Genomic DNA, 16,030 nt, shown 5'->3' on the forward strand with positions numbered 1-16,030 from the left:
CACTTCCCTGCAGCCAGGGTCTGGCAGCTCCAGGGGCCACTGCTGCAGCCCCCTCCCCTTTACTCCCCAGCAAACAGGCTGATCTCAGCTGTGGTGGGGGAAGAGGGAAAGAATTAACCTCTTCCCTGCCCACTTTGCCGTAACAGGGCTATGCCCACCGGTGTCTCCACTAGAGCTGATCCCTGCTCCCGGCTATGGAGCAGGGAGGGCTAGCTCTTCTGTGGGTCTCAAAGATTGAATGGCATGGAATGCCATGACCAACCCTCTGGAGTTAGGCATGATGTGCCAAGCCACCCATTTTGGCTCATGCTCCATCTTGAGCAACCTGAGTGGCTATGGAGTCTGGCCCACATGGGACTGGAGCACCAAGCAGTGTGTGTGGCCCAGCCACTTCCCTAGACTTAATTCTGTCATCCGTAATTCTAGAGAAACATACTAATTGAGCAACATCTGCATCTGTCTGCCTTTCTGTGGTCACAGTACCAGAGTTTTTTTTTTTGTTACAAACAAGTGTTTTATACTGTTAAGACTCTTTTCACAGCCTGACTTTCAAAATACCATAGACAAAAGTAGAGAGATAAATAAGTACCTATAGATAAGGGCAGGCATACTTTTCATTATAAGAGATGCTAATGTAGATGCTTATGTGTTGTAAACTTAAGCACGTTCAGTTATTCATAGGATCATAGCCTACTCTTGAATCAGAATTCATACATATTCAGTACTCTAAACAATAAGTATGAAAACATTACCCATTTAACTACAATCCCTCTTCCTCCCTGTTTTGCATGGATAGTATGACACGCATTTAAATGACATTATTCCTTTTACTTATGTTACACAGGGCCCAAAGTTCATTCAGAGCACAGGATAGATCTGCTCTGGTATGAATGAGTGGTGCGCAAAGATGTTTGTATGCTTTATTAAGCATACTGTGATTCACTCCCAAGAGCATATTGCCTGTAGATCTCTGCCTCACCTGTTGTAGAAATTGAAACTTGCAGTGACAGGGCAGGGATCCACAAGAAGAAACCAAACAAAACAAAAAAGTTTGAGCATGTTCACAGGTATAGTGGAAATCATTAAATTTTATTGCAAGAACAGAGTCCTATTTTGTTAACAATATAATTTGTAGAGGGAAAAAAAATGAAGTCATGTAACTTAATGGAGTCTTGCTTTATCAAGACACTTAAAAGACTCTAAAATTAATGTCTATAAAACCCAATACCAGTAACTTTGTAGCAAAAACAGTACTTGATAAACATGTAGGCTGTTACTCGAGCCCCAAGAGAAGACAACGTGATGATGACATAGGAAACTTGAATTGTAATACTATTCCACATACTAGATCAAAAGCATCATTATCTCAAACTCTTCTTTAGTGACCAGTTATCTTTATTTTTGGAAGTGGATTAGTGATGACATTGCTATGGGCTCAGGCATGCAGGCTCAGCTGTTCATACATATATGGTCTCTTTGGATGTTCCTGTTCATAACCTTATGTTGCTATGGTATTGTGCCTATGCAGAAGTCAACTGCAGTAGAGGTACCAGGCAAAAGTGAACTTCGTAGAACATCATGCAATACTAGGACATCTCTGAAACCTCTTCTTCACTATTAAAATCTTCTAGTTGAGATTTTTCTCTCTATAACTTGTACATTAAAAGATTATGCATGGTGTAGCAAAGAAAAATGAAACAAAGTTTATACACAGTGGCATCTTCATATTTCAACAGGCTCCATAGAAATGTAGAAAAAAAGTTTGTCAAAATGTGGCTTATACAAAACCCATGCTGTGATGCCATACTCATCTCCCTCAAGACCACTGCAAAACCCAAAGATGTGTATTCTAAGAAATGAGGAGAAGTACTAAGCTTCATTGGATCCTATGCTCTTCCAGTGCACCACAGAACCTTCACAAATGTTTGTTTTACTTAAGGCAGAAGTTTCCAAATCAAGGAGTGCTGAACAAAAGAAAAGAAATCCAAAAGGACTGTGCCTGACACTTTAAATTGAAACATCCCAAGAACTAAGGTGCAAGAGATTCGAGTGCTGACAGCATAGAGGGACCATCAAAAGTCATTATGATACATCCATTATTAAGTGGCTGAGATAAAGCAGGTAGCTACTGGCATGCATAAACAAAGCCAAGTGGTCTGTGTTTCATGACGTGACATCATATATGGACTTACACAAAAACTTATGGGACAACTTGAACATAGAGCATAAGTGGTTTATTTTGTATCTGTTGTTACAGCTTCAATATTATATAGCTATCTTTCAATAGCTTACGTTGTTTCTTAAAGAGCTACGTTATTGGTCCCCCTTCCATCCGCAACCTGGATAGGCCAAGATCTTAAGTACAGCGTTGCGTTTTAGACTTCATCCTCCCAATAGCTACCACAGCACTCTAGCTAGCATTGTTCCTAAGCACATCTTCTTAGAACATCTGTAAGATTTCAGCAATAACACATTTTTCTGAAAGGCCATTTACTGAATATGCAATCCCAGTACCTCCTTTTTTTACAGTACTCTGATCATAGGAACACTACCATGGAGGGCAGGGGGAACAAATCTACGAGAGCAAAGGCAAAGGATTTAAAAGGAAAGTCACCACAAGGACTGGTTTTAATTAAAACATTGAAGGAGAGAATGAAAGACTGCCCAAGGGTCAAATAAAAAAAACTTTAGGAATTGCTATGCTAAAAATGTGAGTTAGATTAGAAATCAACTTTACATATATATATAAAGTAGCTGTGAATAGGAACAGCATTTCATAGTGCAGTTTTCATCTTAAAAAGATCCCTTCTACTTTTACTGAAAACCCATCAGAATAAGAATCTAGAAAAAAACCGGAAATCCCATGTTCTTTAACTTTTGTTTAACATCATATCCAAGTCCCAGTTCTTTCAGGTAAGCACAAGGAATCCCATTCCCAAACTCTGAAAGCTCCTGCTTAAAACTAATTGCACTGTTTGCCCCAAAGAATATTGGAATGCTCCAGCTGCAAAGGAAGCCAACAGGACTGCATAGCAGCAATATTTGTAATTTTTTTAACATAGCCTTGGGTAATGGCAGCATAGAAATTTCAGTCTGGAACAAGCTCTTTTTGAGGGTACTAGTTGCAATGGAGCACAGATATATTAATATATGCCTAGCTTGTATGTAGGCTACAAAAGCACAAATGTTAGTCTTGCCTTCTATATTCCTGTTCACCAAATTAGTATTCTGCATACAAAAAAAAATATTCCCAAGATCCTCAATAATTATATGGAGGAAAATAAAAGATTACACCATTACAGTCATCTTCTCCAGCCATTCCATCTGAATACCATTTATGCCATTCCAATTTCCTTTCAGGGACTAAAACCATTACTTCTGTGAACTTAAGCAACATAATTTCAAAATCACACCTTCAGAGCACAAAGAAACAAAACAAGCTTTGTTTTACAAAATGCTATGAAGTAGTAGACTCACTGGGTCTTACCAGAAATAAAAAAGTTAGGTAACAGTTCTTCATTTGTAAAAGCCTATTCAGTAATAATAAAATTGTCACCCTTCACAAAAGTTTGAGGTATTTTATTTATATAGTAATCTTTATTTCAAAATGGCATTTTTATTACAAAAATGTAAAAATCCAGCTAACCCAGAAACAGAGATCTTTTCCCCCCCCGGGCCTTCAAATTCAAACTTTGTCCCCAATCCTTTTCATTATAGGGGACAAAGGCCCCCCCCATTTCCAGTCTGATTACGCAGGTGCAATTTTGCTGGAATGGCCTGAAATAGATAAATACACGGAGATAGGCAAAAGCTGTAGCGCTAAATGCATGCAACAGGTTCTACCAGGAAAAAACCCTCAAAAGTAAACACAAGTGAAAACTAGAGATATTTGCATGTGCCTGGAATTTTGTTCAATCATCTTTGTCTTTTGCTCCATGTTTAAGGATGCGTGTGAATTCAATGTAATTGAAATTGCCCTTTTTATCAATTGGTGCCTCTCTGTATAGCTCATCAACTTCTTCATCTGTAAACCTGTCTCCCATTGTTGTCAGCAACTCTCTCAGGTAATCTTCTTGAATAAACCCTAGAATGCAATATACAAGGATTCAGGATGAAGCAGAAAAAGTTCTAAATGTGAACTTAGCGCACCAACACATAAAAAGGCAAGCAATGCCCCATAAGACGACATTTACAAGCCTATTTGCCCATTTACTCCATGGAGAGAAAAAAAAGATACAAAGCTATCAACATAAGCTTTCAGAAGGCTAGAACTAATGCTTTAGCTGCATTTAATAAAAGGCCAGATTATTTTAATTACTAAAAACTATATTGTAGTTACACAAGCGAAGTTAGTAGTCAAGTTTCAGGCTTCAGAGTCAAGCAACTACTCCCCTCATAGTTCAGGTAACAGTCATTTTGGGATGGTGAATGGTGTAATCCAGGAGTGTCAAACTCAACTGGCCACCTGGGCCAGTGGCGCAGGGGTTAACAAAGTCAACACACATCGCTAACTCTGTACCTGGGAATTTGGCAGCAAGTCCTATCCCCAAATTCCTGGCCCTTCCAGGCACCCTCTGGGCCAGGTGAAATGGTTCCATGTACCAGATTCAGCTCATGGACAGTATCTTTGACATCCCCGTCTAAGATCTACCTTATCTGGTGCATCCTGTCAAAAGGCCAGACCTTAAGACCTAGCCCACTCACCAAATGGATAAACTAAACAAGAATTCTGCTTAACCCGATACAAGAACTTGCTTGTATTAAGCACTTCCTAATTAAAACTATGAATGCCCAATCCAGCTCATACTGAATGGGAGCTGGATGGAGCTTAACTGGCAAGGCCAACATACATAAAATACAAGTACCAGTATATCTGCATTAAGGCTTTTAAAGCAATTCAATGAAAGCCTAAGCCAGGAGTTCCCAAAGTCATAAAACATGAACTATCTACGACTGTTTAGACAAAAGCTGTTTTTTCACCTAAGATGATAAGAAGATTATAGAGATAGATATCTTCTTAGGTGAAAAAACAGTTTTCGCAGCTTTTAAAAACAGACCACATGGCAAGCATTTCATAGGCATGGTCTTACAGATCAGTTTGAAACAAGTACCCTATTCTTCATGTCAAGGGTGGCCAGTCTGTGGCAAGGGCTGCCTCTTCATGGGGCACACACCAATCAGGGAGCGGATAAGCAGCACAGAAACAAGTAGGGCAGTAAGCAGAGGAGATCAAACAGGATGCAGAGAGTAGGGAGCAAAAGTAGAGCAACAGAGTGGGCAGGGGAAGTGGGGGAAAAGAGGGAGTGGCACTCTGGGACAGTGCAGGGCTAACTTGTAGCATACCTGCCAGAAAGATGACTTCCCACTGCTTTAGATCACAATTTGTGACAGTAGTGCCCAACCTCCCAGCCCCATGACCTGGCTGTGCACTAGCCTGATCCAGCTGCACACTTGGATTTAGTCATGGAGTGACCGTGCACGCTGGCGTTGGGCCATATATATTATCCAGCCTGCAGGGCTCCCTATGGACCCGGAAACTTACTGCTCCCCAGCTGCCAACTAATAATGCCACTACTTCCCCTACCCCCCAGCTTACCAAATCCACACAGAACCCCATTGGTCAGGTAACATGGTTCCATAGGCTGGAGGATGAATGCCATTGATTTATACTATTTTTAATAAAGATCTTATCCAATGAACCAGCTTAGATTTTAAACAATAGCATAAATTGTTTAAAATGATTTAATGATTTCAGCTGCATCAAAGATGATATATAACTATATATTCTTAATTGCAGAAGTCATTCCACCTGCTCACCTGTTGCTTCTTCATCAAAACAAGCAAAAGCATTTCTGATTACATCTTCTGGATCTGTACCATTTAACTTCTCTCCAAACATCGTAAGGAACATAGTGAAATTTATGGGGCCTGGAGCCTCATTCATCATAGCATCTAGGTATTCATCAGTTGGATTCTTCCCTACAAAGAAGACATTCATACTTTTTTTATACATACACTCTGACTGTCAATTTATACGGTCAACTGTCAAAAGGCTTTTAACATTTCAAAGGTCATGCATTTGGCATTAACAATGTTTGCAATACAAGCATGCATTTTATAATGACTTATAAAATTATAATTTTATTATAATACAAGCAACATTTTATAATGGTCAATTCAGAGTGATATACTGAGCAGCTAAACAGAGAAAAACAGAACATTACCAAGAGAAGCAAGCATGTCATGCAAATCTTCCTTGTCAATGAAACCATCTCTGTTCTGATCAATCATGTTAAATGCCTCTTTGAATTCCTGAATCTGCGACTGATCAAACATTGCAAATACATTGGAGGTTGCGCGCTGAGGGCGCTTTTTGGTGGTCTTCGTCTTTGCCCTTTTGCTAGACATCTTGGCTGTTGTTTCTAGGGAAGAAAAAAACCCCAGTGAATCAAGTATAGGGAACTGAAATTAGCATATTTAAGAAAAAGCAAGTGATTTTTTTTTTTTTTTTAAAGAGACCTACAATACCTGGGTCTGTACTTCAGAACTTCACCCACGTCTAGCAAGGGTGAAACAAATTACTATATTTGACTCTGCTCACCTTGCTTGGATATAAGCAGGACAGCACCACAAGAAAAGCTACATAGGTACTACAGTTTCTTCTCCATAGTCATAACAAGTATTGATTTATTCTCTCCTCCTAATGAAGCAATCCCTTAATTAAAGGAATAATCGGGGGGGGGGGGGGTTAAAAAACTAGTTTCAAATACCATACAAGCCCAAACCTGGTTATTTCTGTAGTTTTAGAGCAAGTTTCCTGTATAGCAAAGGTGAAATACAGAAAACAGTGAAACTGGCATAAAACTGCTGTTGAATGAGCAAGTTGGGGTATCATTTTATCTGTTACATCACCTGGAAGTAAAACAATTTGAAGAGATGTAAGGATCTGAAGTTCATTGTGACTTCTGTTATAAAGACTTGTATAATTACTTTTCAAGCTAGTTTGTTAATAACACATAATCTAACTCATTAACTGAAATGTAATATTGAGGCCTTGAGGTGTTACAACTAGACCTACATCCTACATGGCTGGACCCCTGTGCCCCACTGATTTTAGGTTTTCCTATTTAGCAGAATCAGGGTCTCAAGTTTGCTAAAATAAAGAAATTTGAAGTAGAAAAGAGTATATATTTAAAGGAAAGCTTACCACATTTTAAGAGTTAATGAAGGTGTTTAGCTTGCTATTACTGCCTTTACTAAGCTTACATAACTTTTTTCATTACATTTGATCTGGGCAACACATAGCACTCAATCAAATCTCCACATGTATTATTAGTTGCACTCTTCATAAAGTAATGGGAGGAAAATTTTTCTGGCAATTAGGAAAATAGAAGATAAAGCTAGTGCCAGGTGTAGTACTAGAGGATATTTATACATGTTTCTTATCTAGTTTCAGAACGGACACTGTCAATATTAACCTTATTCCTCATTTATCACATTGAGAGTTAGTGATCCACAAGAGTACTAATTTAGTGTGTCACAACTCTGCAATATAACTAAACACAATTCTAGCACACATGCCACAAATTTGTTTGGTACTTAAATTAAGAGCTTGAGACCACGTGCTTTCATTTTAAAGTAACTTAAAATAGAAGATCATTATCACAGCCTTGTATTTACTAGCAACACAGATTCTGTTAAGCATCAATTTGATCATATATTGGGATGTTAACTTTTAAAAAGTATCTAATCTGAAACTGCATTTCTAAAAAGAGCTACTTAATGAGTCACAAAAAGCAGCCTTAGTGACTCCTTAAGCAGTTTAATTCACAAGGCTCCCTTGAGAAGTTGTCTATCCATATAAATGACAATTAAAAAGAAGACTGTAATCTTTGTCCATTTTAGACAGGAGCCAACATTAATTAGCTTTAATTAATACAGCGAAGTAATTAGCTGAGGCAAAAGAATCAGAATGAATGCACATATATAATCAGCCAGTTAGCTCAAAGAAATCACCAATCTTTCCCAAGACAACAAAACACATTTTACCTTCCATGTTTCAGTGTGCTTTACCACGCCTCTAGATGGTAAAAGGGGGACACTGCCTGGTTATATTCTTCCCTGTACATCTACAAATAGCATTACTGATTTCATCCACTGATTAATTCAACACTTTTAAAACCTACGTTCCATATACAACATTCTTCTGACACATAAAAACAACCTGTTATACCATGAACTAAAAATAACAAATGAAATGCAACATCACCCAGCAACAGTGAAGTCTCTTCATTCCACTTCCACAACTAATCTCCCTACAAGCACTCGGACTAAAACACTTTCCAATTAAAGTGTCAGGAAATCAGTTTCGTTGCTGAAGTCAGTCACAATTAGGTATTAAGTTGCTTTCAAGAGAAGAGAAAGACCTGAACTCAGTCTACTTCTGTTACCAAGCCAATACAAGAAATTCTTACAATTGGAAAGTTCATTCTAAAATTCTAAGACAGGTTATCATCAGGGATCCTAGTTTTCAGTTTAAAACCCCCCAAATTTTCTGATTAAAAAACTCCAAAAATCTGCATTTTTCCATGCATAAAATTAAACACCATTATATGAATATCAGCTGAACACAATGTTTTATTGATATATTTACAATTTTAAAGCAATTTGGAAACCTACCAGTACATCAATAGTTTTCATTAAATAAATTCTAAGTACTTATATTTTGGCCTTTACTTTGAGTTTATTCATTTTTTTTTTAATCACTGAAAATAGCTTCCCCTGCCCCCTTTGTTCACAAGGACATGGGTCCAACTGTGGCTGCTCCCCCGTTGCCCTCCCCTCCCCCCTCTTCGTGGTGCTGAGCAGCCCCGATAGGCCGATGCCCCTCACATAACATAACTGAATCCAACATCATTGAAATCAAAGTCTGATAGATTTACACATTCAACTTGTTAAAACAATAACATATATATAAAAACAACTAAAATAAGGCAACCTGCAGGCTGGAACCAAGCCAGCCTACAAAGGGAAAACCCACAGTTTCCAATTTTTCTGTGACAAACAGAAAACCTGTATCTGTATCCTTGGCTATCAGTTACAATGACAGCCAGCCTGCTTTCTTACTCAGTTTTTCAGTGTGCCCTGACATCTAGACAATATAAAGCAACACACCCAGCAAGTCCAGAGAAGCATGTAGAGCAAAAAAAGTAACACACAAAATAAAGCTGTCTTATAAACTTGCTTCATCACTTTCAATACAGTAGGCAGAGATGTAATGGTAGTGAGGAACAAGGAAAACAGTAGCCTCAACTTTAAGTAGAGATTCAGGAGGTAATGAGTAAACAATGAATTTGCAGTTAAAAAAAAAAAAAAGTCTGAGCCAATTTAAATTGCATAAATAGATGTATTAAATTTCATAAGATGATAACCCTATTTAAAATAATTTGGGTGCTGCCAGCCATGAAGTACTATTCAATAAAGCCTCTTTACTAAAAAGGAGGTTAGAAGATGCTCAGAGAAGAAAAAAACAGAAGGAATTTAGTGAGCTAAAAAATGATCTTTAGAGGAAGAGTTTAAATGTTGGATGATTATAGCCAAGTGTAAACATAACTGAACAAAGGAACATAACTGAAACCAACTTCATTGTAAATCTATCAAAATTTGATTTCACATTCAACTTGTTAAAACAATATAAATATATGAAAACAGCTAAAATAAAGCAAGTTGGGGTTTCTGTAGAGGAGCTGGAACATACTACACTGCACAGAACAGAAAAATAAACCTGTTGTCAGAACAAATGATTTTAAATGTGAAAAACCATACTTCTGATTACAGTAAGAGTAATAGCAGCAATCAACAATCCTCAACAACCCACACTGATTTGTCCACTAACTCCCATATCCTCATTTAATGTGAAGAGGCAAGCAATGCTATTTAAGGATAAAATAACATCTACCTTGTTGTTTCAGTCATCAGAAAATTTTAAGTAATTTTACGTAAATGCCGACTCAAGTTTCCAAACATGTCATTTGTGATGATCTGTTTGTTCAAAACAAAGCCCTAACAAATTACTAGCTGAAGTATGTTTTGTAACAGCTTTGCCCAACAAATGTAAAAGCACTTCAAGACTAATAAAGGAATTCTAGGTATGGTATATCAACTGTTTACGCAACAGCAACATGAAAAAGGCCCCAATGCAGTGTCTTAGGTCCTGGACAATCATATTCCAAAATGACAGTACCCACCTTGGAAATAATAATAATAATAAAAAAAACTCAGTCTTATAAAAGCCATCCCTGTTCAGCTCCAAGATTCTTCTTTTCATTTTGCTATTTAGAGTGAAAAATATGTATTAATGTGAAACCATATTCAGAATTTGTATAAAAATTAAACCAGACTGGGTCTTTTACTATGCATAGTAACAGAGTGCAGATCTGCATGGTTTAGGCCTTCTTTATTTTGGAAACTGGGAAATGTTTACTATAAAGACCTTGCCCATGGGAAATTGCAGGCTTTCAGACAAACAGCATGTTTATTTAGGTAGGCTTTTTCATAAGTTTTGAAAACTGATGTGGAGAAATATGGATAATAAGTGAAATCATTGGGCTACAACAACAGCAGCAGCATAACTTTCTTACCAAGATTTAATTGTTATTGAACAATCAAAAAGCTACAACAATAGGCACCATAAATAATTACAGAAAGATACTTTCATTGCCAAAATTGGGTTAAAATAAAATAATCATTCTATTATGTACTTAGCTTAAGCTGTATCTGTTTCTTTCCCCAGAGTTGAGGGAAGGGCATTTTGTGCCTGAAAGCTTAGCTAGCCTCTCTCAACAATAAAACTGGTCCAATAAAATATTAGCTCCCCTCCAAAATCTTGCATCTTACAAGGGACACAGCTAACAATACCGTAAGACACAGTAAGCCTTCTTATATCTCTAGTTCTATGAGGAAATGGAAGTCAATCGTAATGACTAAGTAACTTATATAGAGGAAATAGGATAGCCGAAGCTTTTCATCTTCAAAACATTGATGAGAGTCAGGATGCACTAACCAAAAGTTATTGTCATCTGATGAACTGATATGCAGTGGAAAACAGTTTAGTTTTTGGGAATGAGCACTTACATCATTAGAAAGCCTATCAAAATAAAAACAATGTGGACCTCCACATACAGCCAAGGAAAAAATGTTGTATTTTAACATATGCATCAACATACTATTGGGAACCCGACTAAAATTGAGTGACATTTTTTCCTTTCATTTATTACTCTTAATCATCAAACCTTTGGGATTACCTTTCAGGATAGCTCATTCAGGCCCTTGATCATCCAGACTTACTCATTCATACTGGTTTCAGTGGGATATTGGGAGGATCATACATCTTTTTTTTACCTTTGTAGCAAGAACTAATAATTAAGGATGGATTCAATCTAAAAGATACTGGATATCTCCTGTTTTCAACAGGCACCTTAATATACATTCCCAACCCCATGTATAAGTTGCACCATAGCAGGACCCAAGTTTTTATCCTTAGTTGCTGCTTTTTGAGCTTTTGCTCTTATGCTGAATATCTCAGTTTGCTTTATTTTACAAGTGTAAAGAGGATGTTTGGATGCTGAACAGAATAACTAAAATATGGTTGCAGCCTTATCAACTCTGTTTGAGAATTGCTCCATAGAAATGAAGCATCGAGGACAGGCTGTGACCCATGGATTGTACTAAAAATAAGTTACCTGGGCATATATAGGTCTAACCTACTGAAGAGAAGACATCTTTTGACTAGTTTATTCCATTACGATTCCTCCATATTTTTTGGTGTTAGGTATTTGCATAAATATTCACACCTGCTTTCCAATTATTTAGCTCTTCTGCCTGACAGCATGGCTATCCACATGCTAGGGAATGAAAGCCAAAATCTGAAATATATTTGGCTGCAGCTGCTCTTTAGCATGACTAATGATCCAGGACAGCAGTGTTCAACCTTTTCTGCTGGCAGCCCAGATGGGCAGCACCCAGGCCATCAGCAAGCCAGATCTGGTTGATGGTCCCAGTCCAGCACAGGGCAGTTGTGCTGAGGAGGGCAGGGGGCATCCTGGCTCCAACATGTCCCCCCCCCGGAATTGATCCATAGAAATGAAGCATCAATGAGGACAGGCTCTGACTCATGGACTGTACTAAAAATAAGTTACCTACGCAAGTGGGGGCAAGGCCCAGCCCCAACCCAGTCCCACAGGAAGGGGAGGGCGAGGGAGCAGGGCCCAGCCTCAACCCAGTCCCACAGTGAGGGGAAAGGAGAGGAGGCAAAGCCCAGCCCCAACCCAGCCCAGACAGGAAGGAGGGGGGTGGGGGGAGGGAAGGAGGAGAGGGCATGACCTGGCCCTAACCTGCTGTGCAGGGCTTGGGAATCTAGCAATGAGAAAAAGTGGCCAAAGCTATTGCTGCTGCTCCCTTGCCATCAAATTTCCCAATCTGCACAGAGCCCTGTGGGCTGGATGCCTATGGCTCCATTGGTCACATTTGGCCTGCAGGCCAGAGACTGAACACCCCATATCCAGGATGCCTTACTAGAATGAAACCTGTACAACAACAAAAGGGATGCATTTGTTCTTTTCAAATTTTTTCACCACAAATTACCCTGCCTCCTACTCTGAATATCACTAGGTTTTTCCCTTCAATATAAAAATGTGACATTTCAGCCTGACAAGTCAGGAATCACCCACCCAGGCACGAAATTCCACTGCAGCACTGAGCCTCAAAGGAAAAAACATTCAGTGTGACTGTCAAAACACCCGACTTGCCCCAGGCAGATGCTGCAAGACCCATGCATTTGGAAAGTGGATGTGGGGCATTTCAAGCCTCCCTCCTTGTCTCCCTCTCTGTTATCAGTCTCTGAATTTATTCATTTCCTTATGCTGAAGAGTTAACACCCAACCAGTATCACAAGAGCTCAAAGGCATCCTAAGACTTAGGCTGTTTGTGTAGGAGAACTCAACTCCCTGTGACATGTTGAGCGAACAGAGAGGCCAGTGGGAAGGGAAAACACAAGAAGAGGAGGAGGTCACTGGGCCCAAGTGGGCACCGGAAGAGGCCATTTCCTGCCAATCTCTTAGTCCCAGCACCTCCTGGTCAACCTCCTCCCCTGCATTTGTGACACGTCCAACCACGAGGAAGGCTTTGGCTGGGAGGACCTGTGGAGACTGCAGGGCAGCTTTCCTGCCCCTCCTCTGTTCACGTCTTGAAGCAGAGTTTCACTGGGCAACGTCCCCTGGCTCCTTGGAGTCATCCGAGGGACAGCAGGCGCCACCTGGTGCTTGGCGACCCCCCTCAGTACACTCCCTCCAAACCTCCGGCCTTCACTCCTGTCCCCACTCTGCATTTAACACGTCCCGACAATTTGGTTTGCGGCATCCCCAGTGCCAATACCTCTATCAATGAGGGAGCGGGATCACTGCTCTGTAGACACCGGGCCGTGTTCCCCACACGCGCCGACCAGGCCTGGCCCACCCCTCCCGGCCACAGCCAAGCCCGCCACGCACCTCCGCAGGCAGGATGCCCCGCGGCACTCTCCCTTCCCATCTCGGGGCCGTCTCCCTGGGCAGCGCCCATGGCTCCCAGAACCCGCCCGCTGGGCTCTGCTCCGTGTCCCCCCTTCTTCCCTCCCCACCCGCCCCGCGCGCATTTCCCTCGTCCCAAGCAACCCCCTCAGCGCCTCCACCCCGACAAAGAGCAGCGCAAGGCCCCCGCCAGCACCCCCGGGCCTCACCCGACACCAGTAGCGGAGAAACAAGTCCAACCCCAAGAGCGAAGCCCGGCACTTCCGGAGCGCTTAGACAGGGCGCTACCACCGCCTGGCAGGTAGGGGAGGCGAGGATGGGCTGAACCATCCGCGAGACGGACACGAGCAGAGTGGAGAGGGGCACGCGGCTTCTTGATACGGCCCCTACCACCCGGCAATCCCGCCCGCAGGGAGTTAGTTCAGCCCACCGCCGGCTTCCATCCCCGCGGGGTGTTGGTACAGCCCAGTGCGCTCACCACATTCCAGCGAGGGGGGGTGGGGCGTGTGCGCAGGCAGCTGTGGTGTCCTTATAAGGGCACGGCGGGGGTTTCCTGTGCGTCATGGGTGGGGTTTGGGGTTAGTGGCTTCTGGGTTGGGCGGGAGCCTCCCAGTCCAGGTAGTGGTATTGCTCAGCCGTACGCCAGCCCCAGCCCTAGGCTCAGCCGTGGGCTCTCCCGCCCTCCTTGGAGTCCAACGGCCCCCGCTGCAGCCAGGGGTGGATCCGGGGCAGGGGGCCCTTTGATGTTTGCTGCCCCCTAGGCTTAAGGCAAGGCCTTGCAGTGGCAGCAGCATGTTGCTTGTCTTCCTGGCTTGTATGAGGGGTCCTGGCTTTCTATTATTTTTTTAAAAATCCCCCAATTTTCAGATTTAAAACAAAGTAGCCCCGAATCCAGTTTTCCATGATTAACATGAAACACCACTAATATATAAATATTTATCTATTTTAGTGGTGAGTGGTGTTTCATGTTAATCATGGAAAACTGGATTCGGGGCTACTTTGTTTTAAATCTGAAAATTGGGGGATTTTTTTTTTTTATATGGGAGAAAACCAGGATCCCTGGTTATCATCTACCTGGTCTGTTCGGAGCTCTTCCTTCCACCTGTGATAACAGCCTTCATGTTCCACCAGTGGTGCTGGCCCTTGCTCTGCCAGGAGCTGGCCCTTGGCTGCTCCTGGTTATTTTTATATATATATATATATATATATATATATAAAAAAAAAAATTAAAAAAAATATATATATATTTCCAAGTCATAAATAACAGTGGTTTTGTTTTTACCATGGATTGACTATTTTTCTGAACAGGGTGTGGTGGGGCAATGCCAACTCTGAAAGAACTGGGAAAAACCTGGAGATAATGCTAATTTAATCCTAGACCAACAAATGTAGATGATCCATCTTGGGAATGCATTTGCTCCAAATCGCTGAATATAACTTATTCCTGCTCCTGGTTGTGAAATTCTCACTTCCAATGAATCATATGAAGTCCTATTTGCAATGAATCATAGAGAAGTCGGGGGCTGGAAGGAACCTCCAGAGGTTGTCTAGTTCAACCCCTGCCTGAGGCAATGGGATCATCCCTATCCACACCATTCTGTACTTTCCCTAATCTAAACTCTACCAAAGGCTACAGTCAACCCTAATACAGTGCAGCCCTAACACCCTAACCTGCCAGAGGTAAAACAGAGGAACCACAGCAGCCATTGTCTTGCTTCTATGAAATGTCACCAACAGATGTTCAAGAGGGCCCAGGTAGAGGGCTACACACCTGCTACGGAGGAAGGCAAAAACCTCCCACACTTTGTATCAATGTGATCAGTGGGTAAAATTCCTTCCTGGCCCCAAACATGATGATCAGTCTGACCCCAAATGAAGGGGCAAGACCCTCTAGCCAGGAACATCCAGCTTTTGTCCCAGCAGGAGAATTGGGACACCCCAGTCAAAGTCCCCAGCCTTGGCTGTAGCCAGCACCCAGTGCCTCTGAGGAAGGCTTACAAACATCTTGACCCATGTAGCAGTAGGTGTGGGGGCAAACAACAACACCCAGAAGCATGGCAAATTCAACTTGGAAGTAAAACATAGGCATGGCTTCATCCCTGACCAGTCCCCATCCAACCTCTTCTTGAACAGCTCTGGTGATGGAGAGACCACAGCTACCCTGGGCGGTCTATTCCCCTGCCCCCCTGTTCTAACAGTGAAAAGGTTTTTCCAGTTATTCAATCTGAATTTATTTTGCTGCAACTTCAAGCCATTGGTCTGTGTTATATTTGTTTTTGCTTCAATCTCAGACTGAATAATGCAGCCTTAACCCCTAGCATATTAGTAAATCTTCCAGTTTATTTTTAACTGGAGAAAAACGTATTGCGTTCTATGTGATGATGGGAACTAGAAGCTTTACTAAAATGCTAGAGGGCCTGAGTTGTATTATTCAGTTTAAGAACAAAGCAAAAACATGGGAGTGTGCT

The 16,030-nt window shown here is 41.3% G+C and overlaps 1 protein-coding gene across 2 annotated transcripts; it reads right to left on the reverse strand.

Annotated features, from left to right (window-relative positions):
• Positions 1-1,068: 1,068 nt before the first annotated feature.
• LOC149869115 (myosin regulatory light chain 2, smooth muscle minor isoform) lies at positions 1,069-14,021 on the reverse strand. Of its 2 annotated transcripts, none has more exons than XM_090039742.1 (4): positions 13,772-14,021; positions 6,225-6,422; positions 5,818-5,979; positions 1,069-4,084 (listed from the first exon to the last, which is right to left on the reverse strand). In XM_090039742.1, the coding sequence occupies exons 1-4, from the start codon at positions 13,890-13,892 to the stop codon at positions 3,912-3,914; spliced, it is 654 nt and encodes a 217-aa protein (XP_089895868.1). In that variant the 5' UTR covers positions 13,893-14,021; the 3' UTR covers positions 1,069-3,911. The 2 variants fall into 2 exon arrangements, with proteins under 2 accessions (XP_089895868.1, XP_089895869.1); XM_090039743.1 differs by lacking the exon at positions 13,772-14,021 and adding an exon at positions 8,050-8,421.
• Between the last annotated feature and the right edge of the window lie 2,009 nt (positions 14,022-16,030).

This window comes from Crocodylus siamensis, chromosome 3 (assembly GCF_052110815.1).
Source record: "Crocodylus siamensis isolate JL-2025a chromosome 3, ASM5211081v1, whole genome shotgun sequence".
Classification (NCBI taxonomy): Eukaryota; Metazoa; Chordata; order Crocodylia; family Crocodylidae; genus Crocodylus; species Crocodylus siamensis.